Raw genomic sequence first — 20,520 nt, 5'->3', positions numbered from 1 at the left:
CTAGTTAGACTGTATTTGAATTACTATGTACATTTGTGATTGCCAGACTGTAGGAAAAGTGTGGATCCACTGGATAGAGTAGGAGATTCATCAGATTGTTGCTTGGATGAGAGAACTTTTATTACAGAGAGAGATTTGATTGGATAAGCTAGGTTTTTCCTGAAATAAAGGAGGCTGAAACATGATTTGATACAGGTGCACAGATATAGATGGTCAGATTCTTTTCTCCCATGGAAAATTCATCTAGAATGAGAGTGTAGGTTTAAGGTGAAAGGAAGGAGTTTGAGGGGATCCAAGGGAACTTTTTACAGAGTGGATGATATCTGAAACTCGTTACCAGAGGATGTATTGGAATTTGATACAATCACTATATTTAATCAACAATTAGACACTTGAATGGACAAGGTTTCGAAAAATACATAGATAATCAGTTCACTTAAATAGCTTATCTGCTATTAAAAATGTAACTTGTACCTTAATTCGCAGTTAGAATTGAATCCCTCAAATACTGCTCAAATATTTTTTAAATAAAGAATCATTAAACCACCACAAGATGGTGCAGAAGTACCTCCAGGTGGCTCACTGACTTTTTAAGAGGCCCGATGCAAAATTAAAATATGGCCCAACTACAGCCAATCCAAAAGAGTCTCACATGCAAGTATTTTAAATTATTTTCTATGCAATGACCGTTGCAGTAAAAATAGTAATGCAGACATACTATTGATCTGTACGAGGATTAAATACTAAATATTGATTGAGGATAGAGGTACATACAGCGTACTAGCCAAACAATCCAAATCTTGAAAGTACTGTGATCAGATCTAGCCAATGCTGGCTAGGCTAAACTTGCATGGTTTATCAGATAAATATCCAGACCAAATTTGGTGCATTCAGGCTTCAGTGGGTTCAATTTGGAACAGAGAGTGCAGATGCTGGAATCTGGAGTAACAAACTATCTGCTGGAGGAACCCTGCAGGTTCAGTGGTTTTGATAATTATCTCCCTCACCAGACAGCTGCTGTTTAACCTGTTGAGTTCAGATTTTGTTGTGGTTTGATTGTCCCTATTTCAGTCAACATTTTTTTCTGAACTTTCTCTTTTAACTGCACAATATATAATCAAAATCCTGAATAGCAACCTTGTGTGCTACGAATGAAAACTGAATTAAATTATTAATTTTTGGTTTTCTGCCAGCCATTTCTGTCAGATAATTTTGAGTAACTTGCCTTACTGATAGCCTTGGGGGTAATCATAATTACAAGATGATCAACCTCTATTCTGATATTATACATTCTCAAAAATTAAATTTAACAGTTACTGGTAGTTTTTAAATATGTAGATAAAATTGAGGATGTCTCTGCTTTGATTGAGTAACTGCATATTTAAAGAATATGGAAACTAGTTAAGAATTGTTGGAGAACGACAGCTTTCTTTGCATTGGGATCTTCATCTAAAACGAGATGACATGTTATTAATAGATCATTTCCCATTTATAAGTATTACTGATAATTCAAAAAAATGTCCTAGAAATGTTTGATTTGATTTAGGATTAAATAAGCTTCTTCATAAGTCTTGGGAATATTTGAACAGATGGTATAAAACAGGATTTCCAGTAATTTTAAATGAAATCTCAACATCTCGTATTCCTCCTGGGTAGCCTTCAAGCTGATGGCATAAACATTGAGTTCTCTAACATCTGGTAATTTTCCTCCTCTCCTTCTCTCTTTTTCCATTTCCCAGTTTGCTTTCCTTCTCACCTCTTCTCTTCTTACCTGCCCATCACCTCCCTCCCCCTTCCTTTATTTCCGTGGTCCTCCCCATCAGACTCCTTCATCCTATTCTTCTTCTACTTATCACATCCCAGCTTCTCACTTCACCCCCCCCCCCCCCAAATCCACCTGGCTTCGCCTATCACTTGCTAGTTTGTACTCCTTCCCCACCTCCCACCTTCTTTTTCTGATTTCTTCCCTCTTTCCAGTCCTGATGAAGGGTCTTGGCCTAAGATGTTGACTCTTTAATCCCCTCCATAGAAGCTGCCTGAGTCCCTCAGTATTTTCTGTATGCTGCTTATTCTTTTAGCGGGGTAGCTGGTGGTTCTGCTGCTTCCAAACTGAAGCTTGGGATCACTTAAATCTTTTTGGTTGAAGTAATTTGAACATTGCATTAGATATAGTATATTATAGATATAGAAGCAGGGCATTCAGTCTGTTGCAATTTGTCCAAAACTGAATTAATGGATGTAACTTGAATTGTCTGCTTAACCATTTCATTTTTCTTTCATCATTCATATTCTGGGGTATTGTTTTTTTTAATCACATGGAGAAACCGTGAGAAGCTTAGAATCCTTACAGATTATTTAAAACATAACTACATCAAAATGATACTAAGGAAAAGCTAAATATAGTGTTTCAATACAAAGGACGTGCAGTGCAGGTAGACAGTAAGGTGCAAAGGGTCATATTAAGGTAAATTGTGAGGATGAGTTCATCTTTAATGTGCAAGAGGTCAATGTAGAGTCCTAACAGTGGAATGGAAGCTGTCCTTGAGCCTGGTGGTGTGCATTTTCAAGCTTTTCCTTTTTCTGCATGGTGGGGGGGGGGGGGGGGAAGAGAAGTGAGAATGTCCAGGGCAAGAGGGGATTTTGATTATGGCTGCTGTTCTGAAGCAGCAAAATGTGTAGTAGTCCATGGAGGCCAAGCTAGTGTTCATAATGAACCTGACCTGTGTTCACGGCTCTCTGCAATTTCATAGTCTTGGGCAGAGTAGCTGTCATACTTTGATGCAACTGGTTAGGATACTTTCAGTCTATAAATGTTGGTGATGGTTAATGGAGATGCTGAATTTTTGAGCTTCCTGCAGCAGTAAAGACTAGTGCACTTTCTACACTATAGTCGCTATGGCATAGTGTCTCCCTCATTAGACCAGCTCAAGCTATTGGTGATATTTACACCTGAACTTGAAGCTGTCAAGCACCGTTGATAAATGTGGGATAATATTAAGATTGCCTAAGCTTTTCTTCATTCACTAATCATTGAAATGAATTTCACAGCCTCGTCTTTATGACATTTTTCTTGCCCTTGGCTTTATGTGTGATTGTCCCAACTTTGTTCACCATCTTCATTGCGACAATCATCCACATTATCAAGGACGACCTACCCCCAGGAATCGAAATTGTCCACAGAACTGATGGCCGATTTTTCAATCTTGCCCATCTGAAGTCCAAAAACAAGGTTTCCACAAGTTCCCTCATCGAGTTCCAATATGCAGATGACAACAGTGTTGCAGCTCTTTCAGAAAACCACCTACAACAGATTCTGACTGCCTTCAACCGTGCATACACGAAACTTGGACTTGCCATCAATTCCAAGAAGACTCAGATCATCTATCAACCGTCACCAACTGAGACAAATCGGATTGAACCATCAATTCAACTTGGCGAAATAACCCTGGAAAACGTGGACCACTTTCCGTACCTTAGAAGTCACCTCTCCTCCAATGTTGATCTTAATGTCGAGATCCAACATTGTCTTAAATGCGCTGGAGCAGCTTTTGGACGTCTCCAAACAAGAGTCTTTCATGATCATGACATCCGAACAGACATCAAAATGTTAGTGTACAAAGCTGTGGTAATCTCAACACTCCTGTATGCATCAGAGACCTAGACAACATACCAACGACATCTGAAGGCACTTGAAAAGTTCCATCAACACTGTCTTCGAAGCATCTTAAATATCAGCTGGGAAGATAGAAGAACCAAAGTCAGTGTGCTAAATGAAGCAAAAACAACACGTATTGAAGCCTTCATCATCAAGCTCCAACTAAGATGGAGCGGTCGTGTTGTTCGGATGAAAGACGAATGGCTGCCAAAACAAATCTTCTACTCCCAGATTAAAGAAGGCAAACGTAAAAGAGGCAGACGACAGAAGAAATTCAAAGATGTCTTAAAAGCCAACATGAAGAAATGTAACATCAACATCAACAATTGGGAAACCAATGCCAAGGACAGGAAACTGGCAAGCCATCATCCCAGAAGGAAGAGCAACTTTCGAAGCCAACAGATGTGCAGAATTAGAAGAAAAGAGAAGAAAATGGAAAGAGAGGCAGCAACAACCAAAGCCCGATCTGCCATCTGGAACCACCTGTCCTGAATGCGGAAAAACTTTCAAAGCCAAGATTGGACTCATAAGCCACTTGAGAGCCCATAAATAGATCAACAGAACAAAGACCATCATCCTCAACCTTGAGGGATTGCCACGACGACGAGTGATAACATTTAGTTAAGGTGGTGGTGCAGTAGTGAATTAATTGGGTTAATATGCCCTGATTCTATACAAGCTCCTTTCCTTTCTTCCTCTATCTGCATTCGTTGAACTATTGGGGAATATTAATGTTTTTCTCTTTTCTCTGTCCTGTATTTGGCTTGTGCATTTTAGTTTGTACTTTTTTCGGTCATATTATTTGAGAATCTAAGCTGCCTTCTTGACCACTGTTGCAATTTACGTTTGATTCATAATTTGGAATTTTGCAGAGAAGGTCCAAGGTATTGAATTGATTTTATTACTTCCATTCTTCATATACATGGGGAGTAAAAATCTTTGTTGTTTCTCCGCCTGAATGTGCAATGTGCAATTTATAGAAATTTATAATAGTATGTGCAACTGGACAGTCAGCATAACATGGAAGTACAGTTGCATTAGCATGAATTAAGCAGTCTGTTGGAAGAAGCTGTCCTGGAGCCTGTTGCTCCTGGCTTTTTTGCTGCGATACTGCTTCCCACATGGTAGCCATTGGAACAGTTTGTGGTTGGGGTGACTCGGGGCCCCAGTGATCCTTCAGACCCTTTTTACTCACTGTCTTTGTAAATGTCCTGAATAGTGGGAATCACATCTACAGATGCACTGGGCTGTCCGCACCACTCTGCAGAGTCCTGCAATTGAGGGAAATACAGTTCCCATACCAAGCAGTGATGCAGTCAGTCAGGATTGTAATTGTGCCCCTGCAGAAAGTTCTTAGAATTTGAGGGCCCATACCAAACTTCTTTAACCATCTGAGGTGAAAGAGGCGTTGTGCCTTTTTCACCACACATCCAGTTTGTACAGACCACGTGAGATCCTCGGTGATGTTTATGCCAAGGAACTTAAAGCTGTTCACCCTCTCATCCCTAGATTCATTGATGTCCTACATTTATTCTTGTGTGCCAGATGTTTCTGTTTGAATCTTGTGATCGTGACTTGACATTCTGGACCCTTAAATTATATTCACAATGAAATAATCTTACTTCCCATTTAGAAATTAAATCTGAATGGCAAATTATGGGTGCTACGGCAGCATAGCAGTTAGTGTGAGGCTATGCAGCTCAAGGCATACTGGAGTTTGGGGTTCAATTCCAGCACCATCTGTAAGGAATTTGATATTTTCCCCATGACTGTGTGTGTTTCCTCCCACAGTCCAAAGACGTTTCAGTTAGTAGGTTAATTGGTTATTGTGCATTGTCCTGTGATTAGGCTAGTGTGAAATAGGTGATTTGCTGGGCAATGTGGCTCGTTGGCCAGAAGGACCTGTTCCACACTGTTTCTCTAAATATAAACTAAAATAAAATGCTTCTATTGAGTCAGCAGAATTGTTAGAAGAAAGAATAACTATTCAAGTCATCCCTGCAGTATCACTTAAGAATTGTACATAATATATAAATATGTTTAGAATAAATGTACAGTAATACTGTTATCAGAAACAGAAAACAAAGATGGAATTATAGTAGCTCCACTAGAATTGATACAACAACCCACAGTTTGTTAGACAATTTTCAGTACTGCTGTATGGCAGTGTGATCAGAACATTGACATTGCTTTATGAATGGGCCATTGTTCATTCTAGGAAATAAAATGACCTGCTTATGTGTCTTTAGATTAGCTGCCTTTTAGTTGACAACACTTGTTATTTGTATAACTGTAGTGTTCAGATAGAGTTCTTGCAGGAAATTAATTTAATATGCAGCTTCCTTCACTGAAAGTGCAGGGTTTGTTTTGGCAGCTGTTACTAAGCTTGGCTTTTATTGCTCACTTTTACATTTAGGCATTGGTAAATCCAAACTCCCTGTTTTAGAGGATTGAATCCTAGAAAGCCTCCATTCTCCCGGTATTTGAGACTTATGGTGAAGAACTTATGATAATTTTAGAATTCTGGCCTGTAATTTAATACTTGTGAATTGCTTTAAAAGAATGTGTACAGATTTGACTAATCTGTCCCTCCTTGAGGTTGTCCACTGTATTACTGCTGTTCTAGATTGCTGGCAAGGCAAGATGTAGATGATTATTTCAGGTCTAGCTGTCCCGTGTCTAATATTTTTGACCAGGAATATTTTGTAAATGCAGAGTGCACATTTCCCCATTAAATCTTGATAGAAGAGCTGGTGGGATTTTTGTTGGCCAGGAAATAATAACTGAGAATACATGTATTGTAGTTGAATTGCTTCAACCTAATTATCTATATGCCATTCCATTGCTGGGAAGATCTTAAAATATGTTAAGACAGTCTTGGAGTAAAATTGAGATACATTTTTAAACTTTAAAGGCACATTTAAGTTGTTTAATTGGACTATGGAATCTTTCACAGATAGGATTAAAATAACACTCAAAGAAGCTGTGCAGGTTGACTCTGTGGTTAAAAAGGCACATGGTCTATTGGCCTTCATCAATCGTGGAATTGAAGTTTGGAGCCGAGAGGTAATGTTGCTGCTATATTGGACCCTGGTCAGACCCCACTTGGAGTACTGTGCTCAGTTCTGGTCACCTCACTACAGGAAGGATGTGGAAGCCATAGAAAGGGTGCAAAGGAAATTTACAAGGATGTTGCCTGGATTGGGGAGCATGCCTTATGAGAATAGGTTGAGTGAACTCGGCCTTTTCTCCTTGGAATGACGGAGGATGAGAGGTGACCTGATAGAGGTGTATAAGATGATGAGGGGCATTGATCGTGTGGATAATCAGAGGCTTTTTCCCCAGGGCTGAAATGGTTGTCACAAGAGGACTCAGGTTTAAGGTGCTGGGGAGTAGGTACAGAGGAGATGTCAGGGGTAAGTTTTTTACTCAGAGGGTGGTGAGTGCGTGGAATGGGCTGCTGGCAATGGTGGTGGAGTCGGATACAATAGGGTCTTTTAAGAGGCTTTTAGATAGGTACATGGAGCTTAGTAAAACAGAGGGCTATAGGTAAGCCTATTAATTTCTAAGGTAGGGACATGTTTGGCACAGCTTTGTGGGCAGAAGGGCCTGTATTGAGCTGTAGGTTTTCTATGTCTGTGTCTAAAGAATTGGATAGTATTAAATGCTAACTTCATTCAATTTGGAACATTATGTCCAGTTATGTTGTACATAGCTGAATGCTGTTTTCATAATCACCATGGGGCTTTTCATAAAAGCTAAAAGTAAATTATAAATTGTATTTCCTGCAGGTTTTTAAGAAATTATATTCAGTAGCTCCTGGGCTGAAACCTGCTGCTTTGAATCTAAGTCTGCTATTGGTTTGTTTCACACAGATGATTTTATAATGTCATGTGACATTGTGCCTACACTCAAAATATAGATTGTATTTCCTCCTGTTGAAATATAGTTGAAAGGATAATAAGGATATACTTTTAGCTTACAAATATTGCAGTTTGAAATTTGTCCTTAATTTGAATGGGCCATTTGAATGCAACAGAAAATTAGAATGTACTGTATGGCAGTGAGGTGCACTGTGGGGCATAAGAGATATTTTGACTACAGTCATGTGCAAAGATTTTTGGCTGAGGCATAATATGGAGGTCTACATCCAATGGCTGTGTTCAAAGAAGAATGTGGGCATTTCTCTCAAGTCTTGTATTGCAGTGATAATGAAGTTGAAATTATGAACATTAATTAACATTATCATTAATTTGTGCAATTCACAGAATTTGGGAGGTCTTACTTCATGCTTAGAACAATATTTTAGGAGGTTGCTCTGCCCATCTGGTCCAGTAGGCTCTTAAGGTACCAAACCTATTAAATTAATACCTGCCACCCTCATTTCTCAGAATCCTTTGAACTCGTGCCCAAGTCCATGCAACTGCTTTTTTTTCTGCCTATAGCCAACGCTACTTAGTAACTTACGAGCATCTCTTTGCGATCTGGTTGCAGTGCAAACTACGCATAAGAAAAGAATCGAACCCTTCTCCCTGGAGGTAGCAGGCAGCAACATTAATTGCTGCACCAACCTGTCACAAGAATACAAGAATCCCAAATCTCTTCAGCACTCATCACGTACAGACTGTGCTGTTGCTAACTTTCTCCACTGTGGCCAAGGGAAATTTAGTTGAATTGATCTGCATTTTTGCATTGCTTCCTCTTCCAAATATGCTGGAAATTGTTTTAATTCCCTGAATTCAGTGTCAATTTTAGTGCCATAATAAGCTGTTATGACTGGTCAGCAAACATTTCAGATGTAAAACTTAATATTCACTTTTTATCATTTTAGAATAAGGCATGATATTTGAAAACAATGTTCTAGTCTGTATATTTAACAGATTTTCCAATCCAAACAACATTGTGGCATGTTTAAAATCTCTGTTTCCTCGGGTGCTATCTGTACACAAAAATATGGTTAACTAGCCGACTGGGTAAGTTTGCCCACCGGAAGTACCTTTTGAACTTGTACCAAGCCATGTCTATTGTCTTAGAGGCTGAGGTCAGTAAATAGTTGTGTGGTATAGAAACAGCCCTTTGACCATATTGTCTATATTGACCATCATGCCTGCCTGTACTAATCTCACTTGTCTGCATAAATTTAATAACCCTTTATGACCTGATCATCATGCTTTTGTCCATGGCCACTTATTGCCACTGTTTCTGTCTCCACTATCTTTGGCAGCTCATTCCAGATACCAACCACTCTATATAGAAAATTTACCCCTCATAACTTCTAAACTTTCTCCCTCTCTCCTTAATTCAATGTCTCCTAGATTTAGAACTGGAAAACCATGGGCAACAGACATTTGCTGCCTCCCCTGTCTATGTTCCTCTTAATTTTATCACTTCTCAACCTCCTTTGCACAGATGCACTTCCTCGAACCCAATCTATCCATTCTCTCCTGGCAACTCAAGCCCCCCAACATCCCCGTGAAATTTTTTTCTGCAAGCTATATCTTAAATACATCTTTCCAGTCATGGGGCAACTGGACGTGCGCACACAGTATTTTGCATAGCTACAGCATGACGTACCAGCTCTACTTAGTACCTCAACTGACAAAAGCAAACATGTCATAAATGTTCCTCACCAACCTGTTTACCTGTGTTTTGAGTTTTCAAGCAACATTTTTCAGATTTGTTTGGAAATTTATTTTAAGATTAGTGGAGTATGCTCTTGTTTCAGCACAAAATGCAAATGCTGGGTAATATTTCTCTCAACCGTGTATACTTGTATCTGATCATGTTGTTTGTGACTCTTATTGTGTACTAATCGTGTGCTGTTTTTCTTACATAACAACACCAAGGAAAATTGAACTGAACGCCATGTGATTCTGAAAGTATATAAATGCAAGTTGTAGCTATTGTTGAATGTTGGTAAATAGATCTGATCTTTGGTTTAAAAAAAAGTATTTCTACATCTCATATGCACTGCCAGGAATACCTGGAGTCCTGCCTTAGGAAGCTATTCTCAAAATAGTTTATATATATAGCAATAGATTAACAAAACATTTGAGATAACAATACAAGGTAACAGAGTAATGGATTTGTTTATGGGTTTCATTGGTCAACAATATAATCCAATGTATTTGAAATCTTAGTTCCTTTATCAATATTTATTTAAAAGCATCCTTTTATTGGTGGAATGTTTCAAGATGTTTCCATTGATTTTTCAAGTGGTAGTCTACATTATTTTTCAAATAATTGGCATGCACTGATAGTCATCAAATCATATTCACAAAGTTTTCCAGTAAAGAACAGAAAATTCGACTAAAATGTGAAACTACCGGTATTTCAGTCAAAATTAAGTATGACTCAGTATCATCCTCTGTTCTCTGAATTGGTATCTGCTAAAATAAGCATGATTTTTTTGACAGATGAAAGATGTTGCGAATTGTGCCAAAGAAAGTATACTCTACTTCAGGGGTGTCAAACTCATTTTAGGTCACGGGCCGGATTGGGCAAAATGCAGCTTCATGCGGGCCGGATCAGTCAGGCGCGTGCGAACGCAGCTTTCATTGCCTCCGTTTTTTCAGCCTGTTCTCATGTGTCTCAATCTCTGCTGTAACTACAAAGTGTTTCACTTCACAAATTCCGTTTCTTATGAAGAAGACTGCTGAGCAAGCATTATTTTTATGATTGGTATTAACTTACAATCATAGGCTTCATATCGCCGGGCCATTAATAATTAAAATAATAGATCTATCTAAAATGATCTCGCGGGCCGGATGTAATTGTACGCCGGGCCGGATATGGCCCGCGGGCCTTGAGTTTGACACCTATGCTCTACTTCATGCACCCATTTAAAAAGGTAGAAACATTTGTAATGAATTAAAGCATACAATGTTGGAATCTTATTTCATTTTCTAGACCGCTGGTAATGGTGATCAATGATATATGCATATTCTATGCATAAATAATCTGTTATAAACTATTGAACTATTGTTATTTCTGAGTCTGAATCTTTTGGTAAGTCTGTTCTGACCAGAAAGTAGATATAGTTGATAAAAGCAAACTGGATTGATATACTCAAGTAAATTAGACACCACCAAGAGTAACAGATGTCAAATCTAAGCAGTTGGAGTCTCTTTTCATGCCATTTGATTTCTCTTCAATGAATACAAATAGTTGGTAAATTAAAATTTTATTTAAAAAAAAACTCAAAATACTGGAAATACTCAGCAGATCAGACACTGCTCAGTGGAGCAGTGATTGACCTACTCCTCACTCTGATTGCTGCCAGGCTTGTTTTATTTAATTTATGCTTGATGTAATATGTTATAATTTTAATCTGTCTGCTCTCTACGATGTTAAATAAACCATGGTGTAGTTCAATCATGTTCTGGTTATTGATTTCAGATTTTCAGCACCAGGAGCTTACTTGATTTTTTTGTACTTTGTGAATCCTAAGCAATTGCCTTTTGAATGAGAAAGATAGGGATGGCTTTAGAACAGCTTGTTGTTAAGCCCACTAGGTGTTCGGCTGTGCTGAATTGGGTGTTGTGCAATGATCCAGAGAGCTTAAGGTTAAGGAACCCTTAGGGAACAGTAATCACAATATGATCAAGTTCACTTTGAAATTTGAGATGGAGAAACTAAATTCTAATTTGTTGGTATTTCAGTGGAATAAAGGAAATTACAGAGGCATGAGAGGAAAACTGGCCAAGGTTGACTGGAAAAGGACACTAGCAGGAAGGACAGCAGAGCAGAAATAGCTGGAGTTTCTGCGGTTAGGGTTAGGATGCGAGTATGCGGGCAGTGGGCAAGATAGCGCTCTAGTGTTTATGGATCTCATACAGGAGGTGCCTTTCACTTCACCCTGCCACTTTGTTTTTTGGCCCACGTTGTCATCATCTAGGTCCCTGACTTGCCTTTATTGAGATCTTCCTCCTTGTTAACCTCCATTCTGGAGTTTAATTTAAATTGGTGGAGTTATTATTTATGGATAGTGCTTTGGATTTGGGGTTTTTTTTTAGTGACTGGGTGCTGTGATCTGGGGGTTGTGCAGCAGCTAATTGAAGGGTGTTTTTGGGGGAGGGACCAGCCGGGGTATAGAGTTAAATAATGGGGGTTGAGGATTCCCGGCAAAGGGAAGTGGGGCAGGGTGGCAAATGGCATTGCGGGGGGGGGGGGGGGGGTTGTTCCTTTTCAGTAGTGGGGAAGGACTGGACTGGGAGCCTAACTGCTGGTGATCTTGGGTGAATCTGGCTCCTTGGTGGCATGGGTTTATGGGGGTGTGTAGCATGTTTGGAGATGTTAGGTTTAGGGATAGGGTAAAGGACTGTTATGTAAGCCTTGTGTGGTGTGGATTAGGTTGTTCGGGGTGCTGGATGTTACTTGTGGGGCTGAAGCCAGGGTTAATCGGGAAGTGCCCAGGGTTTGTGGGGGTGTCTGCCCCTTTTGGACTTTAGGATTAGGTTTGAGTGTTGGGCTGGTGGACATATATGTTTGGCTGGGTTAGGGTTAGGTTGAGATTATGTGGGCTGTGGGCGAATCAGCCCTCTTATGCTTTTTGATCTCGTCACTTGAGATTCAGTTTCAAGCAACCCTGCTGCTTTGATCTGGCCTACGCCTTCATTAACCAGGTCCAACATTTGCCTTTGTTGAATCTTGCCCCTCTTGACATAGGACATCGGGTTTGTGGGGGTTTAGCAAGGGTTAATCGGGGTGTACTTAGGGTTTGTGGGGCTGAAGTCAGGGTTAATTGGGAAGTGCCTAGGGTTTGTGGGGGTGTGTGCCCCTTTTGGACTTTAGGATTAGGTTTGAGTGTAGGGCCGGTGGATGTATATGTTTGGCTGGGAGAGGTTAGGCTGCAGAGTTTTGAGTATGAGCTGCAATGCGGCTAGGCTTGTATGGGGAAGTCAAGTTAATCTGGTCCCTGCCTTTCATTATCGTGGTCTGACACCACTTGGTTCAACGAACCAGGTGTGCACTGGGACACATCGTCAGTAATGCATCCTCGGATCATCAGGTGTTTCGGGCCTTTAATCACTATACACCCTCCCCCAGGGTTAGGGTTGAGTTGAGATTATGCGGGCAGTGGGCGAATCAGCCCTCTTGTGCTTTTTGATCTCATCACTTGAGATTCAGTTTCACGCGACCCTGCCACTTTGAACTGGCCCACGCCTTCATTAACCAAGTCCAACACTTGCCTTTGTTGAATTTTGCCCCTCCTGCCATAGGACATCGGGTTAGGGTTTATACCAGAAGCAAGAGGGCCACTTCTTTAATATGCAGACCTTCTGAATGGTATGATGACAACAGGATTTTTATCTTCTGTGGCAGGCATTTCTTATGCCATAGTCGCCTGTAATCAACCAAGGGGTTGACGGACTCCAGGTTGGGAACCCTCACTCTATGAAGTAATAATACTTACGCAGTATGCTCGACACTCTTTAGAAATAGGGAAAATTCCAGTTAATAGCTGTTTGGTTTTACTTTTTTAGGAATTTGTTTGCGAAGAAACTCAAAGATTCCGTACCATTAGAGCAGAATGCTCCAAGCTGGAAATTATTTGGGAAAATGCCTGCCAAGGAAAGCCCTCATAAAGATTCCAAGAAGATTCAACAGGTATTGGTGATACTAAGAATCATTATGCATGCCGTGGCTTTAAAAATATATTGTATGACATAAATCATAAACATGAGAAATTCTTCAAAGCTACACACACAATATGCTGGAGGAACTCAGCAGGGCAGTGAGCACCTATCGGCTTCTGCTGAAGGGTCTCGGCCAGAAATGTCGACTGTTTACTCTTTTCCATAGCCTGGACTGCTGAGTGTCTTCAGCATTTTGTGTGTGTTGCTTTGTATGATGCAATTACTCTTTTTGGTCTCAGTTTTTCCATGTTTATCGCTTGCAGAAAAATCATTATGGTTGAAATGTATGTGGACCTGTTATTTGTGATAATTGCCTGGGATTTAATGAAGCAAGTAAAAATTTCCCTGTTTTCCAGATATATTAAGTAATTATTAAAAGGTGCGGAGAGTTATCCATAGCACAAATTGATACTGTATTGTTTCTTCTTTAAGATTTTAACCTGAAGATTTTTATTCTGCCTAAGAATTAATGAACTGAATTTATTTCTTGCATCCTTCACATGAGTAAAATTCTTTGTCTCCATCTGAATGTGCAATCATAGTAATTTACAGTAATTTATAGTAAATAGAACAGTCAATGTAATTTAGAGTACACTCAAGTCAGTGTGAGTTCATCAGTCTGATGGCCTGGTGAAAGAAGCTGTCCTGGAGCCTGTTGGTCCTGGCTTTTATGCTGCAGTACCGCTTCCCAGATGGTAGCTGGAATAGATTGTGGTTGGGGTGGTTTCCCAAAGATCCTACGGGCCCTTTTTACACACTGATCATTGTAAATGTCCTGAATCATGGGAAGTTCACAACTGCAGATGTGCTAGGCTATCCGCACCACTCTCTGTAGAGTCTTGCAATTAAGGGAGGTACAGTTCCCATACCAAGCAGTGATGCAGCCAGTTAGGATGCTCTCAATTGCGCCCCTGCAGAAAATTCGTAAGATTTGAGGGCCCATACCAAACTTCAACTGTCTGAGGTGAAAGAGGCGCTGTTGTGCCTTTTTCACCACACATTCGGTGTGCACAGACCACGTGAGGTCCTCAGTGATGTGGATGCCGAGGAACTTGAAGCTGTTTACCCTCTCAACCCCAGACCCATTGATGTCAATAGGGTTAACCTGCCTCCATTCCTCCTGTGGTTCACAACCACCTCCTTTGTTTTTGTGACATTGAGGGAGAGGTTGTTTTCTGGACACCACTGTGTCAGATGACTTCTTCCCTATAGGCCTCCTTGTTATTGTCTGAGATAAGGCCAATCAATCTAGTGTCATTGGCAAATTTAATTAGCAGATTGGAGTTGTGGATGGTGATACAGTCATGGGTGTACAAGGAATAAAGGAGGGGTTGACATTTGATGTAGGGTTGACACTTTGGAGTGAATGTGAAGAAAGCCTAGTGTTGCATGAATTTAACTGAAGTCATTATTGTGGCTGTGAATTCTCAGTATGGCTCTCTGATAACACCTTTAACAAATGGTAACTTTTTCATAACCTTTTCATTTATTTAAAAAAACAATTATACAGTTAACAAAGTCTTTCTAGGTTGATTCTTATTTACAGAAAATGTTCCAAGTTTCTAGGGGACAATTTTGTTGCATATATTTTGCCTTCATGCAATACAGCTCATTCCTAGGTAATAAAGGTGTGGAAACTTGAGGTATAATATTTTATTTTTGTGGTTCCTATATCAACCACTGCAAAATTGTGAATTCCATTTTAATAGTTGTAAATCTAGCTCGTCATTAGAATGAGAATATTTTATTCTGAAACAGTATCTATATCTGACTAACTGACCCCATCTGTTAAATTAGACAACCTCTCCTCCTCCACTCTCACTCTGAACACTGGCGTGCCTCAAGGCAGTGTGCTGAGCCCTCTTCTGTACTCCCTTTTCACCTATGACTGCGTTCATGTACATGGTTCTCACTCCATAATCAAGTTCGCAGATGACACCAATGTGTTTGGCCTGATCAGAGGGGATGACGAGATGGCCTACAGGGATGAGGTACAGCACCTGGTTGCGTGGTGTGCCGACAACAACCTGGCCCTTAACACCCAGAAGACCAAGATCATTGTGGACTTCAGGCATGCTAGGAGCCACTCTCACATCCCCATCTACATCAATGGAGCTGTAGTGAAGCATGTATCAAGCTTCAAATTCCTTGGTGTCCACATTTCCGAGGATATCACTTGGTCCCTGAATTCCTCCATCCTGATCAAAAAGGCACAACAGCGCCTTTATTTCCCGCGGAGCACCAAGAAAACTCACCTCTGTCCCAGGATACTGACGGACTGACTGTACCATTGAAAGCATACTCACCAATTGCATCTCAGTGTGGTATGGCAATTGTCTTGTATTGGACCACAAAGCACTCCAGCATATGGTGAAAACTGCCCAGTGGATTATCGGCACCCAATTGCCCACCATTGAGAACATCTACCATAAGCACTGCCTGGGCAGGGTGAAAATTATTATCAAGGACGCATCTTACCCGGACCATGGACTTTTTACTCTCCTTCCATCCGGTATGTGCTACAGGAGTCTCTGCTCCCGCACCAGCAGGTACAGGGCTTCCCTGAGGCTGTGACCCTGCTGAACCTCACGTCACAGTGCTAAGCAGTATTGCTCGCATATTGTACTGTCTTAGTATTTTTATATTTGTGTGCTATAGCACTTTTTATTCGCAGTTATTTTGTAAATAACACTATTCTTTGCATTTCTGGTTATATGCTAACTGCATTTCATTTGACTTTGTATCTGTACTCGGCACAGTGACAATAAAGTTGAATCTAATCTGATTGAGCTTTGAAATTACATGTGCTGAATTGCTTCGCTGAGCCGCAGAAATTCAGATATGAGGAAGTAAACTGCGTGCATTCTGTTTGTATTCCTGGTGAAATTGGGAGTTTAACATGAAATCAAATTAATGTTGTGGTTTGTGGAAAAGAGGCACCAGAAATATAGTGTCAGATATTCCACTGCCCCGATAGAAGTACAGTACCTCTAAAAAGTATTCACCCTCCTCGGAAGTTTTCATGTTTTATTATTTTACAACATTGAATCACAGTGGATTTAATTTGGCTTTTTTTGACACTGATCCACAGGAAAATACTCTTTTATGTCAAAGTGAAAGCAGATCTCCACAAAGTGATCTAAATTAATTACAAATATAAAACACAACACAATTGCATATGTATTCACCACCCTCAAGTCAGTATTTAATAGGTGTACTTCTGGCAGCAATTACAGGTTTGAGTCTGTGTGAATAGATCTCTATTAGCTTAGCACATCTGGACACTGCAATTTTCCTCCATTCTTCTTTTCAAAACTGCTCAAGCTCTGTAGGATTGCATGGGGATCATGAGTGAACAGCTCTTTTCAAGTCTAGTGCAAATTCTCAATTGGTTGAGGTCTGGACTCTGATTTGGCCATTCCAGGACATTAACTTTGTTTTTAAGCCATGCCTATGTAGCTTTGGCCTTGTGCTTGGGGTCATTGTTTTGCTGGAAAACAGATCTTCTCCCAAGTCGCAGTTATCTTGCAGACTGCATTAGGTTTTCCTCCAGGAGTTCCATGTATTTCGCTGCATTCATTTTGCCCTCCTACCTTCACAAACCTTCCGGGGGCTGATGCAGTGAAGCAGCCACTACCATGCCTCATGGTGGTGATGATGTGGTTTTGTTGATGTGCAATGGCGCTTCACCTGTAAGTCTGTTGGAGTCATCAACTGCATCTTATACTCCCAGTGTGGCCTCCAGTATATCGGTGAGACGACGTAGATTGCGAGCACCTATGTTCCGATTGCCAGAGAAAGCAGGATCTCCCAGTGGCCACTCATTTTAATTCCACTTCCCATTCCTATATGTCCATTCATGGCCTCCTCTACTGCTGTGATGAGGCCACACTCAGGCTGGAGAAGCAACAACTTGTATTCCATCTGGGTAGCCTCCAACCTGATGGCATGAACATCAATTTCTTAAACTTCTGGTAATGCCTCTCCCCCCCCTCCCCCACCATTCCCTATTCCCATTTCCCCCTCTCACCTTATCGGTTTACCTGCCCCATATCAAAAGCTTCTAATTTTGGTTTCTGATCTGCTGCTATTTATTTTTCTAGCTGCATGTCTAAGTCCTTCCAGTCTTAGAATTAACTTTTCAGTATTTAATTATTCAAATATTTAATTTAAAACTGGCATGCTCTTTTTTTGAATGTTATTTTAGTCTCTTCCACAGTCTCAACAGAAATGATACTAAATCCCGCGAGAAGTGTATGTAAAACCTTCTTTCCTTTGCGCCATGCACCTCAGTCCCACACTCGGCCAATCAGATAGAGGCTGTTATCAAAGATTCTTTACTACATGATTAAGGGGTTGGATGGAGGTGGTGGAGTTCAGTATGTCATGGATTTTTACAAAATGAGTTGAAAATAACTTGGAGGAATAATCTGTATTTATAGTCATCAACTCCGAAGTTTACACAGCAGAATTGTGAGGGAAATATGAGGCATGAAATTATTTTCCAAAAGAGAATATGAATAGATAACTTGGAACATAGACCACTTGTGTACAAGTCTCTTGAGCAGACAGCCGTCGGTCCCAGGGGATCATGGGTTTGAGCCTCTGGTGGACTGTGTCATCTTCAGGGCGCAAACCTGGGCGGGAAGCTGTTGCCTCTTCATGCAGCAGGTTCCCCCTCTCCATGTCACTGATGTAGTCCAAGGGAAGGGCAAGCACCGATACAGCTCGGCACCATTGTGGTCGCAGTGGTTGTCAGAGTGAAATTGTAAAGAGCATCAAACTGCCTTTGGGATCCCAGCTTCGGATTTCTTCCTCTGAGTTTACTCCCGAAGCCTTTCCCATCGGTTGGGATGACCACAAGGCAACGTAGGTTAAAAAGCAGAGTTCTCCTTCTCCTAGGTGGGCTGCCGTCCAAGATTGATGAGCCCCACCTGCCTGAATAATATTAAGTTTCCAGACTGTATTATTGAATGAAGTTATTGGTACTTGAAACACTATGGACTATTTGCATGTTCTATGGATTTGTTAGTAGGAAATGTTAAACCAAGGCTGAAGATGGAAGAGAAGCTAAATGAGCTTTAGGGTAATTTCTATAGCCTAACCTTAGGGAAGGTAGTAAAGTGGATTCACAGGTTGAATGGTGTATACATACAATATTTGTTAAGGTTGGGGGGGGGGGGATACTTTGAATAAAATTTGGTTGAATGATGCAAAAAAATTCATTTACAATTGTCAATGGGTTTAAAAACTGGGGCTGCTTCAATGTACAGTGAATTCCAGTTAATTATGCCATCATTTAATTGGGGCAGTCAGTTACTTGGGGCAACTTGGACAGAGCAAAATCTAATCAAGAAAATAGCTGGGATTCCCTTAGTTTATTTGGGGCACTATGCCAGTTAATTGGACAGAAGACTATGGCTGAATACTTTCTAACTAGTGTCAGTCCTGTGCACTTGTGTGGCTGGCTTAGAGCAAACAGTTTTTAAATAACATCAATTGCATGTATTTGTGTATTTACCTTTCAGAGACACACAACAAATGATTTACAAAGAACAAACCCCATTTCCAGAAAAGTTGGGATATTTTCCAAAATGCAATAAAAACAAAAATCTGTGATACGTTAATTCACGTGAACCTTTATTTAACTGACAAAAGTACAAAGAAAAGACTTTCAATAGTTTTACTGACCAACTTAATTGTATTTTGTAAATATACACAAATTTAGAATTTGATGGCTGCAACACACTCAACAGAAGTTGGGACAGAGTTAAAATAAGTTTGAAAAGTGCACAGAATATTCAAGTAACACCGGTCTGAAAGACTCCACATTAAGCAGGCTAATTGGTAGCAGGTGAGGTATCATGACTGGGTATAAAAGGAGCGTCCATCAAAGGCTCAGTCTTTGCAAGCAAGGATGGGTCGTGGCTCACCCCTTTGTGCCAAAATTCATGAGAGAATTGTTAGTCAGTTCAAAAGGAACATTTCCCAACGCAAGATTGCAGAGAATTTAGGTCTTTCAACATCTACAGTACATAATATTGTGAAAAGATTCAGAGAATGCAGAGACGTATCAGTGCGTAAAGGGCAAGGTCGGAAACCACTGTTGAATGTGCGTGATTTCGAGCCCTCAGGTGGCACTGCCTAAGAAACCATCATGCTACTGTGATAATTATAGCCACCTGGGCTCGGGAGTACTTCGGAAAACCATTGTCACTTAACACAGTCCGTCGCTGCATCCTGAAATGCAACTTGAAACTGTATTACGCAAGGAGGAAGCCATACATCAACTCTATGCAGAAACGCCGGTGAGTTCTCTGGGCCCGAGCTCATCTCAGATGGACTGAAAGACTGTGGAACTGTGTGCTGTGGTCAGATGGGTCCACATTTCAGCTAGTTTTTGGAAAAAATGGGTGTCGAGTTCTCCGTGCCAAAGATGAAAACAACCATCCTGATTGTCATCAGTGAAAGGTGCAAAAGCCAGCATCTGTGATGGTATGGGGGTGCATCAGTGCCCACGGCATGGGTGAGTTGCATGTATGTGAAGGTACCATTGACTCTGAGGCATATATTAGGATTTTTGAGAGACATATGTTGCCATCAAGGCGACGTCTCTTCCCGGGATGTCCATGCTTATTTCAGCAGGACAATGCCAGACCACATTCTGCACAGGTTACAAAAGCGTGGCTTTGTAGACACAGAGTGCGTGTGCTTGACTGGCCTGCTGCCAGTCCAGATCTATCTCCTATTGAAAATGTATGGCGCATCATCAAGAGGAGAATCAGACAACGGAGACCACGGACTGTTGAGCAGCTGAAGTCTTATATCAAGCAAGAATGGACAAAATTTCCAAATGCAAATCTACTACAATCAGTATCCTCAGTTCCAAAATGATTAAAAAGTGTTATTAAAAGGAAAGGTGATGTAACACAATGGTAAACATGCCTCTGTCCCAACTTTTGTTGAGTGTGTTGCAGCCATCAAATTCTAAATTTGTGTATATTTACAAAATACAATTAAGTTGGTCAGTAAAACTATTGGAAAATCTTTTCTTCATACTTTTGTCAGTCAAATAAAGATTCACATGAATTAACATATCACAGATTTTTGTTTCTATTGCATTTTGGAAACTATCCCAACTTTTCTGGAAATGGGGTTTGTACCTTGTACTGATCTGTATAAAATTTGATTGGGTTTCCACAACTTATTTTTATTTTTGGGAAAAGT

General features: G+C 40.5%; 1 protein-coding gene across 1 annotated transcript in view; it reads left to right on the top strand.

The window, feature by feature from the left end:
* LOC132391700 (TBC1 domain family member 14-like) overlaps positions 1–20,520 on the top strand; it is a 76,658-nt gene that overhangs the window by 13,273 nt on the left and 42,865 nt on the right. Inside the window, exon 3 of the mRNA XM_059965246.1 lies at positions 13,141–13,264. Coding sequence (XP_059821229.1) covers positions 13,141–13,264 — 124 coding nt within the window. The remainder of the gene's footprint in view (positions 1–13,140; positions 13,265–20,520) is intronic.

Source organism: Hypanus sabinus, chromosome 3, assembly GCF_030144855.1.
Source record: "Hypanus sabinus isolate sHypSab1 chromosome 3, sHypSab1.hap1, whole genome shotgun sequence".
Taxonomy (NCBI): Eukaryota; Metazoa; Chordata; class Chondrichthyes; order Myliobatiformes; family Dasyatidae; genus Hypanus; species Hypanus sabinus.
Note: the sequence above shows the minus strand (reverse complement) of the source record. Positions and strands in the feature narration are given on the sequence as shown.